This window comes from Ochotona curzoniae, unplaced genomic scaffold (assembly GCF_017591425.1).
Source record: "Ochotona curzoniae isolate NIBS_2020 unplaced genomic scaffold, NIBS_Ocur_1.0 scaffold_1852, whole genome shotgun sequence".
NCBI classification, from domain to species: domain Eukaryota; kingdom Metazoa; phylum Chordata; class Mammalia; order Lagomorpha; family Ochotonidae; genus Ochotona; species Ochotona curzoniae.
In genome coordinates this window covers 31,367,066-31,390,173 of record NW_024467087.1, presented here as the reverse complement: position 1 = coordinate 31,390,173, position 23,108 = coordinate 31,367,066, and the positions used below count along the sequence as shown (strand labels likewise).

At 41.6% G+C, this 23,108-nt stretch overlaps 1 protein-coding gene across 7 annotated transcripts in view; it reads left to right on the top strand.

The window, feature by feature from the left end:
• The window catches only part of ATG4A (autophagy related 4A cysteine peptidase), a 67,052-nt gene that overhangs the window by 19,464 nt on the left and 24,480 nt on the right, over window positions 1-23,108 (top strand). Inside the window, exons 1-2 of one of the 7 annotated variants that reach the window (XM_041000099.1) lie at window positions 6,586-6,659; window positions 9,355-9,443. The exons of 3 other annotated variants lie outside the window; for them this stretch is intronic. Coding sequence is in view for 3 of the 4 variants with exons in the window: in XM_041000095.1 (XP_040856029.1) it covers window positions 6,647-6,659 (13 nt within the window). In the remaining variant the exon portion in view is untranslated. Of the gene's footprint in view, window positions 1-6,585; window positions 6,660-9,354; window positions 9,444-23,108 lie in introns of those variants that run through there. 3 more of the 7 variants (XM_041000095.1, XM_041000091.1, XM_041000092.1) reach the window with 3 other exon arrangements.

Below are 23,108 nucleotides of genomic sequence, written 5' to 3'. Positions count from 1 at the left end.
GGGTATCTCAAATGATGTCTTAACTCATAATCCAAATGGCCTTTCCTATACCAACTTTTTAAACAGAGCGTGTGAGATCATTCAGTATTATAAGTTGTCATGTTATCATGTAGTATAGTGATATTAAAAGACCCATTGAAATGTTTTATAATGTTAACCCTTGTATTAAATGATCAGAACATTTAGTCTATATGTGGATGTAGGTTGGTGACTGTGTTGGGGTAAATTTTATTTTATGATTCTTGTCAATTTCCTTGTCATTTGGCCCTTCTTTATTTTTAAGATTTATTAATTTTTTAAATTGGAAAGTCAGATACACAGAGAGGAGAGACAGAGAGGAAGATCTTCTGATTCACCCCCTAAATGGCTGCAACGGCTGCAGCTGGACTGATCTGAAGCCAGGAACTAGGAGCCTCCTCTGGGTATCCCATGCGGGTGCAGGGTCCATAGGCCTTGAACCATCCTCTACTGCTTTCCCAGGCCACAAGCAAGCAGCTGGATGGGAAGCAGGGTGGCCGGGATTAAAACTGGTGCCCATATGGGATCCAGGTGCAAGCAAAATGAGGACTTCCGCTGCTGGGCTACTGTGCTTGGCCCCATTTGGCCCTTCTTGATGCTTCACATCCTTCTTTTAGTAAAACTGGGTCCAATTCCTCAGCTCATTAGATCCAAAGAAATCTTGGTTGGACTTGCTGCCTGAGTTAGTACTTCTGAAAGATGTGGAAAGGGTTAGGACTGGGCTTCTCTAGCCTGCTTTGTTATTTGTGGGCTCCTTCTAGTGTGAAGAGCTTCATTGGAAGGCTAAAAAACATCTCCAGGAATAGGAACCACTTTGGTGCTTGAAACTAGATCACAGAGGTTTTCCTTCTTTCAAGCGCCTTTCAAACCAGTGCTCCCCAATTGGAGGCTTTCTGCTGGATCTCTGGAAAGAATAGATGGTAACAGGAATTATTTTGATGTAACTCTAGCCTTGACTACTTTCTCTCAAAAGAAATAAACTTCAAAAGATGGCTCAAAAAAGGCACCTTCCATTTGGGACTCTGGGAAGGAGCATTGGGGGATGTTTCCAGGAAATTGCAAATGAGGAATGTTTGGGAAATTTGCTATAGTGGTCATGATGGGTGAGAGCAGCTAGAAATGGGAACAGCCTTCGGAGTCTCAGTGATTGTGACATTTGGAGTCTGGGGGACAACAATGGCATGTGTGCTGTAAAGATGTTTCAGAAGTGCTTCAACGTTCCAGATGTATTTGAACAGAATGTAATGGATATTGCATGGCTATAGGTGCATCTAAAAGTTGTAATTGGAGAAAAGCAAGGAAACATATTCAGTACTTGTGAAAGTGGACTTGTTTCAGCCTCTCACAGATGTTAGAATTGAAATGTTCTTGCTGATTCCAACTCAGGTGAAATGAAAGATGTGTGAAATTGGAGCATAAGCTTAGCGCCATAAGAACATTTTCTACTAGCCACATCTAGGTGTAAGCTCATAGGAAAAGCTGAATTTGGGGGAATATTGACATTTCTTTTTTTTTTTTTAAGATTTGTTTATTTCTATTGGAAAGTCAGATTTTCAGGGAGAAGGAGACAGAGAGAGCTCTTCCGTCTGTTGGTTCATGCCCCAAATGGTCACAGTGGCCAGAACTGAGCCAATCAGAAGCCAGGAGCCAGGAGATTCTTCCAGGTCTCCCACATAGGTACAGGGTTGCAAGGCTTTGGGCCATCCTAGACTGCTTTTCCAGGCCACAAGTAACGAGCTAGAAAGGAAGTGGAGAGACCAGGATATGAAACAGTGCCCATATGGGATCCCAGCACATGCAAGGCAAGGACTTCAGCCACTAGGTTACTGTGCTGGGCCCATATTGACATTTTTAAAAAGTTTACAAGATAATTTAACACCATTTTCTCATTTGCTTCTAACTACACCTTTATGAGGAAAGTATTATCTCTATTTTGTGGATGAGGAAGGATAATTTTAGAGTGCTTTAAAGAACCACTTGGGGCCAGTATTGTGGCATAATGGGTTGAACTGTTGCCCACAATGCTGGCATAACATATGTGTGCTAGTTTGAGTCCTAACTGCTCCACTTCAGATCCAACTCCCTGCTAATGCACCTGGGAAAGCAGTGGAAGATGGCCCAAGTAGTTGGGCCATTGCCCACTCCCATGGAAGACCAGGATGAAGTACTTGGCTCCTAGAAGCCATTAGGGAAGTGAACCAGAGGGTGCACTATCTCTTTCAGTCTCTTAATCTCTCTGTGTGTCTCTGCCTCTCAAATAAGTAAATGCATCTAAAAAATAATCACTCAAACTCACTTGGTAATAAAATAGCAAAGCAGAAATAGAATCCAGCTCTCCTACTCTCCTAATTGGTAGACCATCATTCTCTTCAGTTTACTTTGGTTTTTTTTCTTTAAGGCTTAGAAGGTAAATTCAAATTAAAATGCTAAGGAATTTGAGCACTGATTCATGAATGGGGCAGCAATCAGAATACAAGTTTTTTGCCTTCACAGCCTGAACTTTTAGCTGAAGTAAGACACAATATTTGATTGATTAAGGTGCGAAGTCCCTAGTTAGAGGTTAGTTGGTGGTTTCTGATTGATTGAAGTTAAATTTCATTGTACTGTTTATACTGGGTTGGATATTAAATGTGTGGTGAATATGAACAAAGGACCCTGGGGCTGTATCAGCCTAATGGCCTCTTAATTATTTACTGTGGGTTTTTTTTTTTTTTGAACAGTTAATTTGAAAGGCAGAGTGATAGAGAGGAAGGAGGACACACACACTCATACACAGGGAGGGAGAGAGAGAGAGGTCTTTCATCTACTGGTTTACTTTCCAAGTGGCCACAATAGCCAGGGGTGCACCAGGCTGAAACGGGGAGTTTGGAACTCCTTTTGGGTTTTCCATGTGTATGACAGGGATTCAAGTACTCAACCATCGTCTGCTACCTTTGTGTGTACATCAGCAGGCAGCTGAATCGAAAGTAAGCAACCAGGATCCTAGTTGGCCTTCTAATATAGGGTATCAGTGTCATGAGCAGGTGATGGCTTAACTTACTGAGCCACAATGCCACACACTAAATTAATTTATTTTAACAAATGCAATTTGTTTCTCTGATGAAGATTAGCTGATGCTTTAGTAGAAAATTAAAAAAAAAAAAACTATAAATGGCCTGGCGCAGTAGCCTAGTGGCTAAAGTCCTTGCCTTGTTTGCCAGGATTCTATATGGGCGCTTGTTTGTGTCCCAGTGGCCCTGCTTCCCATCCAGCTCCCTGCTTGTGGCCTGGGAAAGCAGTCGAAGACAATCCAAAGCCTTGGGACCCTGCTCTCACGTGGGAGACCCAGAAGAGGCTCTGGGCTCCTGGCTTCAGATCAGCTCAACTCTGGCTGTTGCGGCCACTTGTGCAGTGAATCATCAGATAGAAGGTCTTCTCTGTCTGTTCTCCTCTCTGTATATCTGACTTTGCAATAAAAATGTTTTATAAAGTTGTAAAACATTATATATTAACTCAAAACTCTTAAGTTAATTTTTGAAGATTCAGTTATTTGAAAGACAATGTTATAGAGAGGAGGAGAAATAGGAAGGAAGGAAAGAAAGAAGAAAGGAAAGTAAGAAGGATGGATTTGTTCTTCTGTCTGTTGGTTCGTTCAAGTTGCTGCAATGACCATGGCTTGACCAGGCAGGCTAAAGCCAGGAGCCATCATCTTCATCTGGTTCTCCAACATTAGTAGCAGAAACCCAAGTACTTGGGTCATCTTCTGCTGGTTTTTCAGGAATATTATCAGGGAGCAGGATTGGAAGCGGAGCACCAGGCACTGGAATTGGTGCCCACTTGGTATACCAGTGCTGCGGATGATGGTTTTACAGGCTGTTCTATAACATAAGCCTCTTAATCAGAGTTTTAAAAGATTTATTTATTTGAAAGGCATAATTACACACACACACACACACACAAACACACACAGAGAGAGCAGGGTGAAAAGTGGGAGGGAAAGATAATCTGGTTTTTTTTGGTACACTCACTCATCAGATGGCAGCAGTGGTGGAGATTGGACCAGATTGAAGCCAGGAGGTGGAAGTTCCATGTAGGTGGCAGGATCCCAATCACGTGGACCATCTTCTGCTGCTTTCCTAAGCATATTAGCATTAGCTGTATCAGAAGTGGAGTAATTGGATTCAAACCAGTGCTCACATGAGGTGTTGGAATCATACATGGCACCTTCACCTGCTGTGTCCCAATGCTGAGCCCCAACTGAATATTTTTAAAAAGGACAATTAATGAATTCATGAATCTCTAGTCAAAGTGGTGCCGGTTCTAATACCAGCAGCCCTGCTTCCCATCCAGCTTCCTGTTTGTGGCCTGGGAAAGCAGTCGAGGATGGTGCAAATCCCTGGGACCTTGCATCTGTGTGGGAGACCTGGAAGAGCTCCTGTCTCCTGTCTTCTGATCAGTGTAGCTCCAGCCATTGTGGTCACTTGGGGAGTGAATCATCAGATGGAAGATCTTCCTCTCTGTCTGTTCTCCTCTCTGTATATCTGTCTTTGCAATAAAAAGAAATAAATCTTTAATATATATAAATGGAAAAATCTGGTAAATTAACCTTATATCTAAAGCATGTAATTTCTTTCACTTAAACTTGATGTGTCTGTCTGTACCGGGAGTGGAACACATTTCGAATTATGTATATCTTGCTAATAACAAAACAGAATTTTGTTGTTCCGTTCCAGAAATAGACCTAATATGGAAACATACCTTTTTCTTCTTTCTTTAATTAAATTGCACTTAAAGTAGATAATGAAGCATGTAAAGCTTGAGTATATGTATGCGTGTGTATATGTGTATATGTATATATACATATATATGTATGTATATATATGTGTGTGTATATATATATATAGTTCAGTGAAATTGAATGAATTTTTATGTAGGTGTGACTGCCACTGAGACTGATATAGACAGTTCTAGCTCCTTAGCATGTTTCTGCTTGCATCTTCCCAGCCAGCATTCTGTCCCAAAGAGCAACAGCTATTCTGATCACAGATTCCCCGACTGCCCATGAAGGAACACATCAGCTGAGTATCGAAAAGTATATAGTTGGCCTTTATTCAAGGAAACTGTTCTTGAGCCTTTCTTCTCTGTGTAGCAGAAAGACAGATGTGGAGAAAGGAGCTACAAAGGAACAGAAAAGCGAAGAAAGAAATGTGCAGGGGTTTTTAAACCCCCCTTGACACAGAAGCTGAAGCAGGTGTCACTTTGGTCCTTATTAGGTGAGGAATGCTGGCTTGTGTCCATTAATTGGTCCAGCAGTGGCTCTGCTGCCTCAGGGTCTGGCCGTATTTCTGCTATCGCTTCCAGGTTCCATTCTGAGGTCAGAGTGACATACTGGGTTTGAAGCAAGTTCCACCCTCTTCCCATAACCACGGCAACCATCATTCTGGCCTCTTGGTAATAGGAAAGAGGGGGGACAAAGTCGATCTAGCCACTTTCTGCTGAAGAGGGACATTGTCCCTAGGTGAGGTCCGGAAGAGATTCCATGGGCACCAGAGTGTAGGGGTGAAACAGCATTTGAGGTAAGGTGATCCGTGAGGCTTTATGGATTTCTTCCTGAATGAACTTTAGGAAACAAGGGGCAATAGTTAATAAGAGACTATAAGTACTAATGGAGTGAGCACTGGAATAAGTCATGACGTGAGTAGGGATCCCCAGATATTGAGACCAGAGTTGCTGCCTGAATGAGTGTATAAAGCTCAGCCCTCTGGGAAGTAGTTTCTCAGGGGAAGCACTGTGCCTCAAGGATGGAGTCTGACATGACTATCGCCGAGGATGCACAGTGATACCCATTAGACCCCTGCACTGAACTGCTGTCCACGAAGAGTGTGAGATCAAGTGATGGAAGAGGTTGATCTTGTAAGCTATCCCTGGGTGATAGATAAAAATCAAAAACTTGAGGACAGAAGTGTGCCTGTCTTGTGAGGTTCCTTTGGAGTTGGGAGAAGGGAGGTTGGATTTAATGGTGGAGATAGGGTGAGAGTGATGTCCAGGTTTTCGATGAAAAGCAGGTGTATTTCCTGGATTCGAGAGAGGCTAAGTAGCAGAAGAGTCTTTGCCCCCAAGAGATCCTTTAGGTGGTGAGCTGACAACACAGTGATGGGTCTCTGAAGGACCATCATAGATTAGTTTTGCCTGATTTTGAACTTTATCTTGATATGTTTCTGTTGTACCTGTTATTTTGTGTTTGCCTTTTTTGGTTTCATACAGTATCTATGAAATTTAGGGGTTTTTTTAGGGGTATGCTACATTTTTAATTCATTCTCCTGTTTATAGACAACTGGGTTTTTGTAGGTTTTGAGTATTGTAAGTAAAGCTGCTGTGGACACTTTTGATCATATCTTTTGGTGGATATAAGCACTCATTTTTCTTGGATGTAACCAAGGCATGGACTCACTGCAGTAGAAAAATTAATTTTTTTAAACTTAGAATTATCTCAATTAAGGAACGATGGCTGAGCATCTTATAGGAAAACCCATTTTATGAAGAGTTGTTAGAGATGAAAACAGGTCTGATTTTTGTTTAGCAGGTGGAGATTCATTGCCTGTTTGACATTAGAGAGTATTTTGACTTTGGTCAGTGGACTGAACCCTTCATGCTTTTTTTGGGTAGGTATTTATTTTCCTACTGTCTGCAAAATAGGGTGCACATCAGGAATGAGGAGCCATTTAATTGCGATTTTTTATCTTTTTTGGATGGAAACAGACTCTTTTTCTGGGACACTGTGTCTCAAAAGATCATAAAATAACATTGGCAAGTCAAGTTAACTTTGCAGAAATTTTACCCAGGATTAACTTGGAATACATCTTTTGTTTTGCAAGTAAAAGCACACATATAATTTTAGGTAATTTAAATGCTTTGCTCTGGCAATATAATTTTACATTACTTCGAAGGTAATGGATTTTTAAACATCCCATGTCTGCTGGAAACATTTACTAATGAAGTGTGAAGTTGAAAGGGTATGGGGAAAATTCTTGTGGTGTGGGAAGAGGGTGAGGTGGATGTAAACCAAGGAGAAAACTGGGCAAGTACTCCCAATGAAGAGCATGGCGTCTGCAAGGGATTCTTGACCTTTCACGTGGTGCTGTAGTATTTAGCATGCTGCAAGATAGGGATCAACCTTAACCCATTCCTCAACAAAGACAGTCACTTCCAGCCTTCTTTCTTTAAAATAGAATCATTAATGTTAGGAAAACTAAAATTTACTTTACAGAAAATTACTTGGAATACCACTTTTTGTTCTGCAATTTGCAGAACACCTACACTTAGCTTGGGTATACTGGAAAACCTTCACGGATTCCATGAAACCTGGATTAAGTTCAAAATCTTGGCCAGGGCTGCCAAGGCTACTGAGACTGGCATCCCTTGGCCCCACCTACCTACCTGTCATCAATCCATGCCAGTTCCCACTGGGCATCATTGTGGTTGAGTCCCCCAGCCCTCTGTGTTTTGGTATAAGCTTCTTCTAACTTGACTGTCATTGTTGCTTAACTCTCACCCATCCTTGAAGACTGAGTCTGTCGCCCTTCCATTCCCCCCCTGCCCCCCCGCAAAACCTCCTTTGTGCCCCCAGTTGGTTTAATGACTTTTCTTCTGTGCTCTCTCAGGCCTCCTGTCTTATGTAGACACTAACCATAATGTATTAAAATGAGCTCACTTCTCACTTTTTCCATGAGACTTGGAACTGCTAAATTATGCTGCTATCCCCAGGGCCTAGTACAGTGTCATCATGTGGTAGGCCCTTAGTGAAAGACTATTAAGTTGGTATTTGGGTGTACATCTCAGCCAGCCTTTAGACAGTTTTAATGTCTAAAGTTAATTGAATAACTTTATATAATAATAAATTTAGTGTGCCTGTTAATTCAATAAACATTTGCTTGACCTTAGGGGATAACTTATTGCATGGCACTATGACCAGAGCTAGTACAAGATACAGACATGGGCCCAGCATGGTGCCCTAGTGGTTAAAGTCCTCAGCTTGAAAGCGCCAGGATCCCATATGGGTGCCGGTTCTAATCCCAGTGGCCCTGCTTCCCGTCCAGCTCCCTGCTTGTGGCCTGGGAAAACAGTCAAGGATGGCCCAAAGCCTTGGCACCCTGCACCTGCATGGGAGACCCAGAAGAGATCCTGGCTCCTGGCTTCGGATAGGCTCAGCTTTGGCCATTGTGGCCACTTGGAGAGTGAATCAGTGGATGGAAGATCTTCCTTCCTGTCTCTCCTCCTCTCTGTGTATCTAACTTTGCAATAAGCATAAATAAATCTTTTTTAAAAAGATACAGAGATGAACACCACATAGACTGAGAGTCCAAGGAATTCATTTCAATAGCAGAGAGATGACATTCCCCAAAATACTAATCTATAGTATAAAGTTCTTAGTGTCGTAAAGAGGATGTGGGGGCTTAAACGAATGAACATGGAGCAAGGATTCAAGAATTTGAGGTAGGATTTAAGGGCAAAGAAGACATAAATGCCCGCAGGTCAGACTAATGTGTCATATTATTTGTTTTGCTGAGGACAGTAGATACTAAGAAGGAAAAATGACCATAAATATAGGAAGTACTCTATTGCAAAGGGCCTTAAATGTCAACTTGATGAGTCTGTAATTGATTCCTATTAGGTGGAAAAATCTTGGAAGTGAATGGAAGATTTTTAGCAGTTTAGTGACATGAGCAGAGAGATCTGTTCAAAGTAGTCTGGCTGTGGCATATCCTAGTAAATCATTATTAAGTAATTAATCTCTAAGCTGGCAGTTTTACTAAATGGTATGGAAAACCTCCAGGGCCATTAACCCCTGGATCTTTCTTGCACCACTCTTTTCTCCTGAAAATTGGGATGAGGTAAGAGATCGTATGACCGGTTAGTTCTGAGAAATAGAAATTGAAACAGACAAGTAAAATAAGTACTATGAAAGCAGAAATATTTCATTAAAAACACATAGGCATATAAAGCGTTGTTTGCTTAGGAACTGTGTCCAAAACATTGCCTGGTGCTGTCTGGAAAAACCCGAACACAGTATGTGAATTATATTGTTAATATTTATTCCTTTAGAGATAGTTCAGATCATTCCAGTTAAATATAACGATAATGTTCTGACCTCAGACTGTTAACTCTGACTGTCCCCTGTAAACAGTGGATGCTACATTGTCAGTTTGTTTTATAGCATGTTATATAACCAGAGCATCTGGTTTCTTGCCACCTCCGGCCTTGCCTTCAATACTTCATGCCTGCACTATAGCAGGAATTTTCTCATTGACCTTGCCTTCAGTGCCTTTAATACACTTTTTTGTTTGTTTCTCATAACAGCTACATATATTGGGAAGAATGCTAGATGAAGAATAAACTTAGCTCAAGCTAAATCCTGGTTACACTGCTCACCAGCTGTCTAATCTTGGGTAAATCATTTCACTTCTATGAAACTTGGTTTACTTTGTTCTGAATAGAGGTAATTATGCCCGTTGAGCCTCTCTCATGGGACTGCCTTCAAGGGCAACTTGAAAAATACCTTAAAACTGTTAATGGCCTTACCGAGAGTTAAACCCTAGTGTCTGGTTTTACACACTCCATGGCACTTTTGTGATTTCCTTTCTCAGTATTCCGTAGAACTTACCCCTTTGTGTGATGCTTGCCTACCCATGGTGTTTCCCTCATCTGGCATATTCTCCTCTCTTATCTCTGCTCATCCAAAGCCATACAATAATTTAAGAATCAGTTCAAATCTTACTTCCTCCTTGAAGTCTTTCCTACTGACTGCAGTGTTCCTTACTTCTCATATTTATTTATTGTCAACACTTGCCTGAATGCTACCTTTTATTATTAGCTCTTTCTCCCCAGAGGCTCGTATCTTCAATTAGATTATGCTTTTATGATACCTTATCTGGTTCTCTTTTCCTTTAGTGAATGTTTGTGAGGGTGTTTCTTCTACATCTTCACAGACAGGCATAATTGATTCATTTATTTAGAAATTCATATGCACGCTGTTTTAAGACAAGAGAGAAGTGAACTCATTGTCTCTTGCTAGAGATTGGAATATTCCTGACAACTCCTCATTACCTCCATCTCCTACAAAACCAAAAGAAAAGCTCTTAGAATATAACCATCTAGTAAGACTCCCAGTGTTTCATGATTTTTAAATTTTTATTGGAAAGGCAGAGTTACAGAAAGAAGTAAGAGGGAGAGAGGGAGGGAGGGAGGAAGGGATGAGAGAGAGAGAAACCAGAGAGAGAAATCTTCCATTAGCTGGTTCACTTCCCAAAACAGCAGCAGTAACCAGAGTTGGGATGGTCTGAAGCCAGGTAGCCAGGTACCAGAAGCTTCTTGTGGGTATCCCACATGGGTGGCAAGGGCCCAAGAATTTGGGCCATCCTCCGCTGCCTTCCCCGGCAAGTCAGCAGGGAGTTGGATGGGAAGTGGAACAACTGGGATTGAAACTGATGCCCATATAGAATACTAGCACCACAGGTGTCAGCTTTACCTCTTTTGCTGCAGTGTCACCCCCTGAGAACTTGCAGATGATAAAATATCCTGTAGTTGTGCTGTTCAATATGATATCGACTAACTGTATGTAGCTAGTGAGTTTTTGAAATGGTAGTAGTATAGCTAAGGAACTAAATTATTTTGTTTTTATTCATTTAGACAGCTACATGTGACAAATGTCTGTAAAACTTTTGTTTATCACAGAAACGGTGAAAAACACATTTTGTGATGGAATTTGTGTTAAGTAAAAGGAACCAGACACAGCAAGACAAATACTACATGTTCTACGATGTGTGGAAGCCTTAAAAAGATTATCTGAATATAGGATAGTGACAGTGAGAGGCCAGAAGAGGAGGGAGAAAAGAGGGTTGTAGCGAGGTCAGATAACAGGTTCTAAATCAGTTACTAACCTAGTATGATACTTTCACATTGAATATGAGGCGAATTATCACTTTGTACTCTGTATTAATGTACAATTAAATAATAAGAATGAAAAAAATACTTAAAAGAGAAAGAAGAGTACATTGCCTGGTATACATATACACATTTCATGAAATACTGTAATACATATCATTATTATGTGTGGCATACTCCAATATTTTCCTTTTTACTCAGTGTCATTAAAATGTATATATACATATATATTTAATATATATATATATATATAAATATATATTTATTTATTTGAAAGGCAGTATTGATGAGAGGGTAAGAGAAAGAGATCTTCCATTCACTAATTCACTCTCCAGATGGCCTCAATGGCAGAGGCGGGGCCAGGCTAAAACCAGGAGCCTCTAACTTCATCCCGGTTTCCCACCTGGGTGGCAGGGGCCCAAGTAGTTGGACCATCTTCTACTGTTTTCCCAGGTGCGTGGATTTCCCAGGGAGATGGATTGAAAGTGAAGCAACTAGAACTTGAACTGGTACCTATGTAGGATGCCCACATTAGAGGCAGCAGCTTTACCTGCTGGGCCACAATACTTGTCCCTGTTCTATTTCATTTTTAAAAAATAGTGATTGCAACCCACTATACATTTGTCATATTTCACAAACTGCTGATAAATCATAATTTGCTGTTTTGAAAATACTTGGTTCTGTTTCCAGGTAGAGAATGTGAGGCCCAGAGAAGTACAGTTGGTTCTCCAAGTTAACATACCAGTGCAAGTGGTAGAGTAGGACTAGAAACTAAATCTTAGAGTTTCTTAGCCTAGATCATTTTTCAACAGGGATGGGAGGTATTTCTTCCTTTTTTTCCCTCACCTTGCTGAATGTTAGATAAAACCAGTTAATACAGTAATCACTTTAATTGATTATTATTCCAGCATCTTTATTTCTGCATGTCCCACAAGATCAGTATTTGAACATTATAGCCTTTTAGTTTGATTTTAGTGTCCAAAATTAAAGGTGAAATAGGAGGTTCTCTTCAGACCCACTCTATTGGCAATCTATTCAGAGATAACTGACCAGCAGGCAGATGAGAGAGAACATGTGCTCTCTGGACATGGAAAAATGAAGTGAGATGCAGGAGCAAGTTGTCTGGATTGGTTGGTCAGCTTATGTTGTCTGCTTGTGTTAAGTGTACTGTAGAAAAAAAATACAAATGTTGTTTGTTATTTTTTAAAAAAAGTTTAGAAAAACCCTTTGGATGCAGAATCAATGTGAGTCCCATCTTAGTTTGTAAAAGAAATGCCCCAAGTCTTGAATTTTATAGCCAGCCAAAGAGTTTTCTCCATCCATGCTGGGCTACCCTTTCTGAGTGCCTTATCAACAAAGATAATAGCCTTTTCAATTGTGACAACTTCTGAGTACTGATTTTTTTTTTTTTAATCACAGAGGCATTTAGACTGTCTTCTTAAATCTAGTCTCTTTTTCTGTTTTTCTGAAAAGATGTTTGGGTGTTTTTCCAGTTCTCCAAAAGGATCAGAGTTATCCAAAGCAAAAAGAGGCAGCATTTTGGAGGTGAAATGGTCTGTGTTAAGTGTGTTTCTGGTCAGTTTGTACATGAAACCCAGTTTCTCCATGGAAGATTTCAAATGTATTTCAATCAACAGACAGCAGGCAGCAATTTGTACCCAAGTGAAAACCACCACTACAATAAAAATGTACTTAAAAGGCAAGAAATTTTCAAAAGCATCCCTTTAAAGGAAACTCAGAAATAACCCAATATTGTATTACATTTGTCACTGGAACTAGTATTATGTCAGTTAGATGAATTGACTGAAATCTCTAAGAAATGTTGTATTCTTGGTAGCCAAATAGTTACCTACAGCCTAGTTGATTTTTCTAGCTGAAAACCCAAGGGTCTTACCACTTAAATGTGATCCCTTGCCAGCTGAGCTGGTTAATTCCTTTGCTGACTTACCCTGAAATTTGTCAGGTACAGCCTCTTGTGTTGCATCACTGCCTACACAAGGCAGTTAAGCAGACCTTTATGATGTCCATTCTGGCTGGATGATAACCCTTTGGTTAAGATTCTCCAATATATGTCTCAAAATGACACTCTTCTTTTAGGGAATCAGAGTTCATACTGGTATATAGATTGAGGTATTTTGCGCTATTTGACAACCTAGCATTGCTAGGATATAACTTTTTGAGTAAATTCATGAAAACTAGCAATTTGCAGTGTGAAAATTGAAATGTTAAGAATTATTGTCCAATCTTCTATTTTTCCTCTTAAAATTTATTTATTTGCTTATATACAGTTAACATTTCATTTCATTTAACAGTTTTAAGATCATTTCCCTCCCTCCTGTTTGTTTATTCAATTTTCAAATTCCTTTTCTTCAATTTCAATTCCCAGTCTCCTTCCTCCTTTTCCTATTTCTAATTTTTGTGATGATATACTTTCAATTTATAATCACAAGCTAAATCCTCCACTAAATAAAGATTTCAATGAGTAGTAAATAGAAAGCTACTATTTCTCAAATATAGATAAGAGTTGTAAACAATAATTAAATCTCAAGATGTCAATTTAGCTCACATATAGTGAAAAAAAATTTTTGGAAAGATTTATTTGAAAAACGGAAGAGGAGAAACAAAGATCTTCCTTCAGCTGGCTCATTTCCCCCAGCTAGTTCACTCTACATAGCTGGTTCATTTCCCCCAGAAGGTTGCAAGGCCCAGAGTTGGGGCATTTGGTAGCCCTGAGTCAGGAACTTCATCTGGGTCTCCCGTGAGATTAACAGGTGCCCAAGCCCTTGGGCCATCTTTCACTGCTTTTCCAGGCAGATTAGCAGGTTGCTGCATTGGAAGTGGAATAGCTAGGACCCAAACAGTACCTACATGGGCTGCTGGTATTGCCTGCTAATCCACAACATTGGTTCCACATTAAAATTTTTAATGTCCTATATATTAGTTACTACAAACAATGGTAAAAATATGATATTTGATCTTTGGGGACTGACTTCTTTCACTAGACATAATCATCTCCAGTTGCATCCATTTTGTTGCAAAAGACAGGTCCATTTTTTTTCTTTTTGTTATGACCTGAGTAGTGCTCCATCATGTTTATATATCTCATTTTCTTTATTCAGTGATCCACTGTTGTTGGACTTTTGGGTTGATCCCATATTTTAGCTATTGAGTTGAGCTGCCATAAACATGTGGGTACAGATACTTCTTTCATATGCTGATTTCATTTCTTTTGGGTAAATTCCCAGGAGTGGGATGGCTGGGTCATATGGGAGGTCTACTTTCAGATTTCTGAGGAATTTCCATACTACCTAGTTTTCTGAGTTCTTGATTGTCAGAAAAGCAAGCATGGCAAAGGGAAGAAGAGATATGAAGATGGGAAAGGGTAAATGTATAGATGGGTAGAGGTAGAGATCAGGGAAAAACAGGGCAGTATGAACCCAGGAGGAAGCAGATGAGAGCATGTTTTAGGCTGTTTCAGAGCCTTTGATCTTCAGCATTTGCCCTGCCTTCTTAGGCTCTGCTCACCAATCTGCTTTCTACCATGCCTCTTCAAATTCTCTGTGTGGGCCAACTTCCCTTTCAGTTTTTATTTAAAAATTCATCCTCCCTTTATCATGTAAATCTGTTACGTGTGCTGGGCCAGACCAGGCTCCTATCTCCCTGCCCACTCCCATATTTTCTTTTTTCTTTTCTTTTCTTTTCTTTTCTTTTCTTTTCTTTTCTTTTCTTTTCTTTTCTTTTCTTTTCTTTTCTTTTCTTTTCTTTTCTTTTTTACATTTTATTATTATTATTATCATTTTATGCTACGGTTCCATAGGATCCTGGTGTTTCCCTTATCCTGCCCTAATTACCCCCCCTCCCCAACTAGTTCCTCTATATCATTGCTAAAGAATAGTTTTTCCTACACAGTCATATGTTCATCATTGTGGGCATGGACTATGGCAGAGAGTCCAGCATCCTATTGTCAAGATACAGTAACCAGTTTCATTGTAAGTCCATCTTTGTCTGGAAGTACAGATACATACTACGTTGTATCATCACATCTGGATATGTTAGTCTCCATTTCACAGCCACCACACATCCCTATTAAATGAAAAGTCACAATATAAAATCAACAATAGGAAGAAAAAGGAAGTTTATAGTGCCATGAAGTTGAATAACACGTTACTAGATATGACAGTCTCCATTACACAACTACTATACATCCCCTTAAATGAAAAGCCACAAAACAAAATCAACAACTAGAAGAAAAAAGAAATTAACAACACCATGAAGTTAAATAACATGCTACTGAATGACTAATGTGTCATTGAAGAAATGGAAAAGAAAATCAAGAACCTTCTTGAAGAAAATGATGCTACTGTATGAGCTATGAGCCATTGAATAATTTAATCAGAAGAAACTGTTTTGAAGAGATACAACTAACAAAGACAAAAACATGAAAATCCATGAGATATAGCTTCTGCTGATTTTTTTTGGTGAAATATGTCTCTTCTAGACAACAAATAGATGGGTTTTGTTTTTTTAATCCAGTCTGTTAATCTATGATGTTTGATTGAGCTTAAGCCATTTATATTCAGGTTAATATGTATGGGTGGTACTTTGCTCCTGTCCTTTTAGGAATGGGTTGTTCATTGGTTTAGTCTTCTGTTGTCATTTTACTGGGATCTTCTTCACATTCGTCTTTGGTTTTGTTTGGTGATATTCCTCTTCTCTGTGTCAAGAGAACATCTTTCTGTATCATTTGTAGGGCAGGTTCGAAAGAGGAAAATTCTTTTAACTTTTCTTTACTGTGGAAGAATTTTATTTCATTTTCAGAGAAAAAAGAAAGCTTTGCTGGATATGTTATCCTGGGATGACAATTTTTTGCTTTTAGGATCTGGAATATGTCACTCCATTCTCTTCTGGCCTGTGAGAGATCTCCTGTGAGTTTAATTGGCATTCCTTTGTATGTCAATTGATTTTTTTCACGTGCACATTTAAGAATCTTTTCCTTATGTTCGACTGAAGAGAGCTTGATGATCATGTGTCTTGGTGAAGATCGCTTTTGATCAAGCCTGTTGGGAGTTCTGTGCCCCTCCTGGATCTTGTTTCCCAATTCTTTCTCTAGATAAGGGAACATTTCCTTTATTATTTCATTAAATATATTTGTAAAACCAGTTTCTCTACTTTTTTATTGTTATATTTTTGACAATCTTTACATAGTTAATTAGGGTAAAAAGGTTAAAGGGCTATAGGAAAGCGGGTAAGACTATTATTTCCAGATTGTTTCCTTCATGTTTAAAGGGGGGTATTAAGCGAGAAGGCCCACACAATTTCCTGCCCTCCCCAGGTCCCGGGTGTAGGATATGCTCTGAGGTTCTTCCTCAAGTGGTTTTGATAGTTCACCAGTTATGAATTGCTGCCAATCTTGCCACTCCAAGCACTATGAGGTCTTTGAAGAATCCACTGATTGACATAGTCCATCATAGAGTCTCTGTTTGCCCTGTATTTCACTGCCAACACATAGCTGAGATGGTTGATCGACCTGTTCTGTCTTCTCTCTGTTCTTGGTTAGGGTTCTGAGTCCAGCATTTCGATTGGAAGGATCTCCAAAGAAACTTTGTCTGAGGTGTTCTCAGACCAGATTTTTGTATGTACTAGCAAGTACAGGGCCCGGCATAGTCCATCGCCTCGATCAGCTGGTGGTAGTGATCACTGGGTTGATTCTGTTTTCAGCCCCAACTTCCACTGGAACCAAAGGGTGTTGCAGTCCAGCCTGGTTCTGCCCAGCACATACTCGGCCATCACATAAACAAGTGGGAGCTGCAGCCTAGTTGGAGCGACCCACAATAACCCCCACCAGGCCCACCCCCTACCCTGGTTTACCAGTATGTGTAGCAGTAGTCCAGTCTGTCCCACACCCCATTCCACCCCAGCCCCTGTCCTGGTTTTCATGCCCTCCCATGGAAGTGGTAACCCAAGAGGGATGAGCCCACTATTTCCCTCCAAGGCCTCTCCCACTCCCGGATTATGCACTCTCCAGGTGGTTCTGTGGTTTGACTTGACAGAACTAGCCCCCAGTGCCAGCTTCTGCCAGCTGATGCTGTGGCTAAGCCCAAACAACCCTCGCCCACTCTAATTTTGTTTGCACCAGTAGGAATAATCAGCCCAGCCTGGCTTTTCCCTGATCTAGTCCACCTGAGGCGTACAGGTGTTGTAGCCCTGCTTAGTCTGGTCTGCCCCCATCCCAGTTCATGCTCTCCAGTGGGAGTAGCTGTCCAGCAAAAGAACCACCCCTTATTCCCCTGCCAGCTCTGCTCCCTCCCTTCATGGTTCTCACGGGAGCTGGTTGGGTGCTGTTGTCACATCTGGTACAGGCAACCTCACCTTGGCATTCCATATTGTGCACTAGTTTTTGTTGCGACCGAAACTGGCTCGACCTACACTGTTCTGGTGCTTGGATTTGCCAGTGGAACAGATTCAGCCTCATCTTCCCCCGACCCATGCCAAATGTATGCCAGTGGGTAACTTTCCATGGCCTGTTCTGGGCTGTTTCCTATCATGTTTCTTGCGCTTACTGCTGGGTCTTTGTTCTGCCAGAGTAGTTGCCCAGGCTCCTCCATCAGGACCTCTCCCAATGCCAGATTTTGCACAGACCAGTGGGTCCATGAGCCAGCCCTACTTAGTCCACCTCTTGTCAAAGCAGGAACAGTGGCTTTTCCTGACTGGCCTTCGACCCAAACTGGCCCTTGCTTTTGGATGTTTCAGCCCAGCCATGGCTCGTCCATACCCACCTATGGCTCACACATGGCTCAGTAGGGGGTTGAGACCTTGCCTAGTCCATCCCACATCTACACTAGTCCTCCAGGACACGAGGGTGTTGGAGTCTGGCTAGGCTCGGTACATCCAATCCCAGCCCACACTTGTGCCAAGGGAGACTACAACCATTTCCCGAGCAGAACGCAGCCCCCATTCCAGGTCACACACCCCTTGGTGGGAACCTCAATCCAGCTAGGGTTGTCCCCTTAGCTCCCCAACTGGGCCTGTTCCCAGTCCTAGATCACGCGCATGCCAGTGGTTGGCTCAGCCCCTCACCTGTCCCGACCTCTGCCTTAGACACTGTGGCTTAGCGTTCCTGGCTCATGCAGACCAGTAGGTGCAAGAGCCTAGCTTGGTGTGACCTGTGCTCCCTCCTGGTCTCCAGTTTCGCTTGTGGGCTAAGGTATAAAACCAGTTTCTCTTTCTGCACCTTCTGGGACTCCCATAACTCTTATATTTGGCCTCTTAATAGTGTCTTTCAATTCTTGAATACTTTTTTTGGCTTGATCCAGCCTTTGGTTTGTTTCCCCCTGGTGACAGGAAATATCTTCAAACTCAGATTCTTTCTTCTGCCTGCTTCATTCTATTTTGGAGACTCTCCACTGTACTTTTAATTTGCTCTACTGTGTTCTTAATATGTGATATATCAGCCTTGATTTGCTTTATTGCTGCCATTGCTTATGTAAAATATTCCTTAAATTCTTTGAACTCTTGTATGTGCTTCTCATTTTTGATCAGAAGCTTTAAAATTAGTTTTCTGAATTCTGTGTCCCCCATATTCTCAATGTCTTCCTCAGTCAACGGATGGTATAGGTTTTTGCTCCTTTGCAGGGGAGTTTTCAGTAATAGTCTCCTCTTTTGCTCTTGGTCATTGTACTTCTGGATAGCAGAGTCTTCTCCTTGAGGCAGGTTTCTAAGCTATGTCACCCACAGGTCTGCAGTTTGGTTTTACTTATTGCGGTTGGTACACGGCTCTTTGTTTGCAGACAGTTGTGCCACTCCCTCCAGCAAGTTCCAGGTCTGTGTTCTTATGTTAGATTTCCTCCATGGTCTCTATAGCCCCAACTCCTGGCTCACCACTCTCCACCTCCTGTGATCCCATGCTGAGGCTGCCCCGTTGTCTGTACAACCTTTCTCCCCCTTCTGGTTGGAGCAGGTCCCAGGATTAGGGAGACACCAGGTGTCCTATATAGCTAGATTGTTCGTGGTGCTGATCTTGCTGGAACCTGTTGACTGTTAGGTCTGGATGCCACACGGAACTATTTTTGACCCATACAATGCCACAGTTGGTATTATTTTCCTGTGGGACCAGTGCAATCAACGGAACACAGTAAATTCTTGCGAGCTCAGCACATGCACAGTTTACTGTTGTCCCCTGCAGTCCTAAAGCTTTTGCAACAGTGTGCAAAATGGCGCATGACCTACCACTACTGGAGTTCTTGATCTGCTGGCCATCAGGTCCAAGGGCTACCTGGACCTGTCTTGGGTGGAACCTATAGAATGTCATGTTGGTGCAGTTCACTGAGCCAGAAATGAGTTCACTCCCAGCTCAGCGTATGCTCAGTCCTTTCCCTTGCTTATGTCTCTTTAAGCAAAATGGCGCCCAATTCGGCTTTAGGGGGCTGAATGGGCTGTGAAATCCACCCTGTTCTCGCACTGCCCGTCTGGGAGCTGCTGCTCTGTCTCTGCTCCTGGTCAAATCAAACGGACCAGCAAGACGGACAGTTCTTTGTCTGGGCTCACCTCCCAAGCTCCCAGTCAGTTCCTTCCCACCTGGTTGCTGATGGAGTTCTGGCTGTTGGTGGAGTTCAGATCGCCATTAGCTGAATGCCGCTGGAGTATCAGTTACTGCAACACCACACCGTTGTGTCTGCTGCTTTCCTGTGTCTGTCAGTCTCCAGGTACCCCTCTGGTGTTGTTCTGTCCTCTACTATTTCCTGAAATATGTCCTCTCTGCTTCATCCTGATTAAATGTTTTTCTGTCTGTTTAAACGTGTCCTTACCCTATTCTGCCATCTTGATTCTTTCCGGGTTTGTTTTCTCCCCATTTTTTTTTATACCATCTCTACCATCTCATCAACCCTCTTGGAAACCCTTAAGTTATTTTTGACTATGTTTAACTCTCTGTCCTCTACCCCACCCACATTCAGCTGCTTGCCAGGGCCTTTTGGTATTCCCTCCTGCAGGAATTTGCTCCCTTCCCCCTTACCACTTATATCTGATTTCCCTTAAGTCTCAGCTCTGATGTCACCCTTTCCAGATTATGAAAGACCCACTCATCCCCAGTAAGAATTCACTGTTTCTATTCTTCTGTCTGCCTTTCACACCACTTGCCTTTCAGCTTATTGCGCTTCCTGTTATTAGTTGTTTCCAAACCTACCCCTTCTACTATGTTGAAAGCTATGGGGGCTGTATCACATTGAGTTTTCATTCTCTGTACTTAGCATATAGTGGGTACCTTCCAAAGTTAATGAAACAAAATATCAAGGATTAGTCTCCCATTACCATGCCTGTCCACCTCTGGGCCTTTTCTTCTGTTTGAGAAGACGGGACCTGTTGGCACAGTGAATACATATGAGGTTCCTTTAAAAAGTTCATCTAAAGTTGAATTAAAACATAAAAATTTATTTTGGTGTACAGCAACTCTGAAATCCACAGACTACAGCAAATTCATAGAGTAAGTAAATTGTGAAAAGAATCACATGTATTTCAAAATTGTTTATCACCAAAAATGAACAGATTTCAAATGCATGTTCGTGAACTTTTTCAGGAGCCCTGTATGGATCGCTGAGAAGGTTGTTTTGGGACCAGTAGTGCCTTGACATGTTAGCCTCTGATTCCCTCAAGGCAGTGTATCCCCAGCCCCTGCTGACCCTGACATTCTGTGCTATTTTGACTTCACCTTAAAGAGTTTGTGATTTTTTTTTTTAGCATAGGCTCCACAGAACTTGGGAGCCTTCATATACCAGTGTCTTTGTTTTAGCCCTATGAGAAAATTTGTTTTTGCAAAGCTGTTTTCTCATTTAATTACAAGTTTCCAGAATAACCTTTAGAAGTGTAGTTAATCACTGAAAAGCATGCTCTTAAAATAAAACATCAGCAAAAAACAAAAAAACAAACAAACAAAAGAGGCTGGCTGAGCTAAGCCCTGGACAGAGTCTTTCTGTAATAACAATAAAAACCTTGGCAGAATCAACTTCTTCAGAACTCTGGAAGTGAAATAAAAGCTTGTGGTAATCCAGGGAACATTTATTCAAGAAAAGCAGCTGCATGATGGTAAGAGCAATGTGCTTTGTGGTGTTTTCACTTGCTCTGTTCCCATCCTTGCTCCCCAGCTCTGCTGTAGCCTTAAAAACCTACAGTTTGCAATCACAGGGAAATCCTACAGCCTGGCGGCCATCGGAACAGACAGAATGGGGTTGGAGCTCATTTTTGCATTTTCGCTATTTTATTCATCTGACAGACCTCATCTACAAGACTATTTATTTCACCTAAGCTGGAGGTGCAGAAAAAAAATCTTTTTTTCTTCCCCCAGGGCTTTTTTTTAAAAAATAGCATTAATCACCATTGATTAGCTTCTCACATGCTTGAGACCGTGGATAACATTTTCAGCTAACCAGAAAGTTTTAGGAAAGGGTGGGGGAACAAAAGTGATTTTGTAATAGGTTACAGCATCTTCTAGAAGATCATGCACACGCACAGGCCTTGTACATTTCCACAGCTGAGCCCGGGCTCAGGAAAGACCTGAGCAGATCCTAGGCACTAGCACACTGGTTCATCTTGAGGTCCGTACCAGCAGGAAGTGAAGAGTAACGCAGAGTCAGCAACTTGAGTGTTGAAAACATGCCTCAACATGTTCACAGAACCCGGCACTAGTTCCAGGAGTTGCAGGAAATCCTTGTCCAATGATTAGCTGGCCACTAAGATAACTCAGCAGAGACTAAAGTAAAATAGAACAGAGCGAAGCCTGTTTGTGCCTCAGCCCCTGTGAAAGCTAATTCTTGTCCCACCAGGCTACCTATCTGCAGCTCTACCTGTGTGGCCTCTATCTCCAGGCTGACTGGAGGAACAGGAACTCAGGGTAATAGTTGATTACTTAGGTTTTCTTTTTTTATATATATAAAGATTTATTTGTGTTTATTGTAAAGTCAGATATATAGAGAGGAGAGACAGGAACATCTTCCTTCTGTTGATTTACTCCCCAAGTGGCCACAATGAGCAAAAATGTGCCAATCTGAAGCCAGGAGACAAGAGCCTTTTCTAGGTCTCCTGTGTGGCTGCAGGGTCCCAAGGCCCCAGGACATCCTCCAGTGCTTTCCCAGGCCACAAGCAGGGAGCTGGATGGGAAGCGGGGCTGCCGGGATTAGAACCGATATCCATATGGCATCCTGGTGCATATGAGGTGAGGACTTAAGTTATTTGTCATTTTTTTTTTTTAAGAAAAAGGGTTGTTCTTATAACTTTATTGTGTTGAAAATAACAGTTCATTTCTATACTTCAGCCACTTCCCAGATTGCTTTTTAGTCTGTCTGAATTCTCTTTATGTAGGGCCTGTTGATTTCCTTGTGTATAATCTCCCCTAGAATTCCTCTTCACGTGTGTTAATCTCATGTTCTGGTCTAGCTTTGATTTATTCTGTACATATACATTCGACTCGGGACTGACTTTGGAAGTCTGTCTTCTAAGAGGAGAATCCAAAAGAATTGACATGATAATGTCCTTGCTGACCTAGCTAGACTTGAAATGGGGTGAAGAGCAGGAGTTAAATTCTTTGGCTACCATTTTGATCAGAGCCATCCTAAATGAAGCAGGGCAGCTGTCACAGGCTGTAAAGGGCTGTACTGATTTGACCAGATAGCTGAGTAGTGACTCACCAACACAAGGTTGGCGATAGAGAAGTATTTTTTTTTTCTACCAGTACTAAAAAAAGACTCAAAGGCTTATATGCATACATAGCTGTACATTCATCCAGTGCTATCCTTCTATCCCCCTACCAGGACAATGCCAGAGGGGCTGTCCTTTGCCCATACTCTTCTCAAAGCTACTATTATCTGATTTTCTTTCTTCTTTTATGCTACACTGGCTGTTCATTTGAATCTGTTTTCTGTTGGCAGTGAGGGGCAGACAGTAGGGTGGGGAGGTGCATGGTGTGATTTACCCAGCCTTCGTCCACCACCTTGTGGGGATGGCCTGCCCGGGGTGATCATTTTTAGCCTGGAATTTCCTGGGCATGGGCCAAGTGCTGAGGCCACCCGTGGAGAAGCTAAGAAGGTACAGGCTCCCTGGCAGATTAGGTTGTGATGAGTTTATGCTGGGGAATGAAATGGTTGTTTCATTTCTAGCTTCTTTAGATTTGGAACATTACAGTG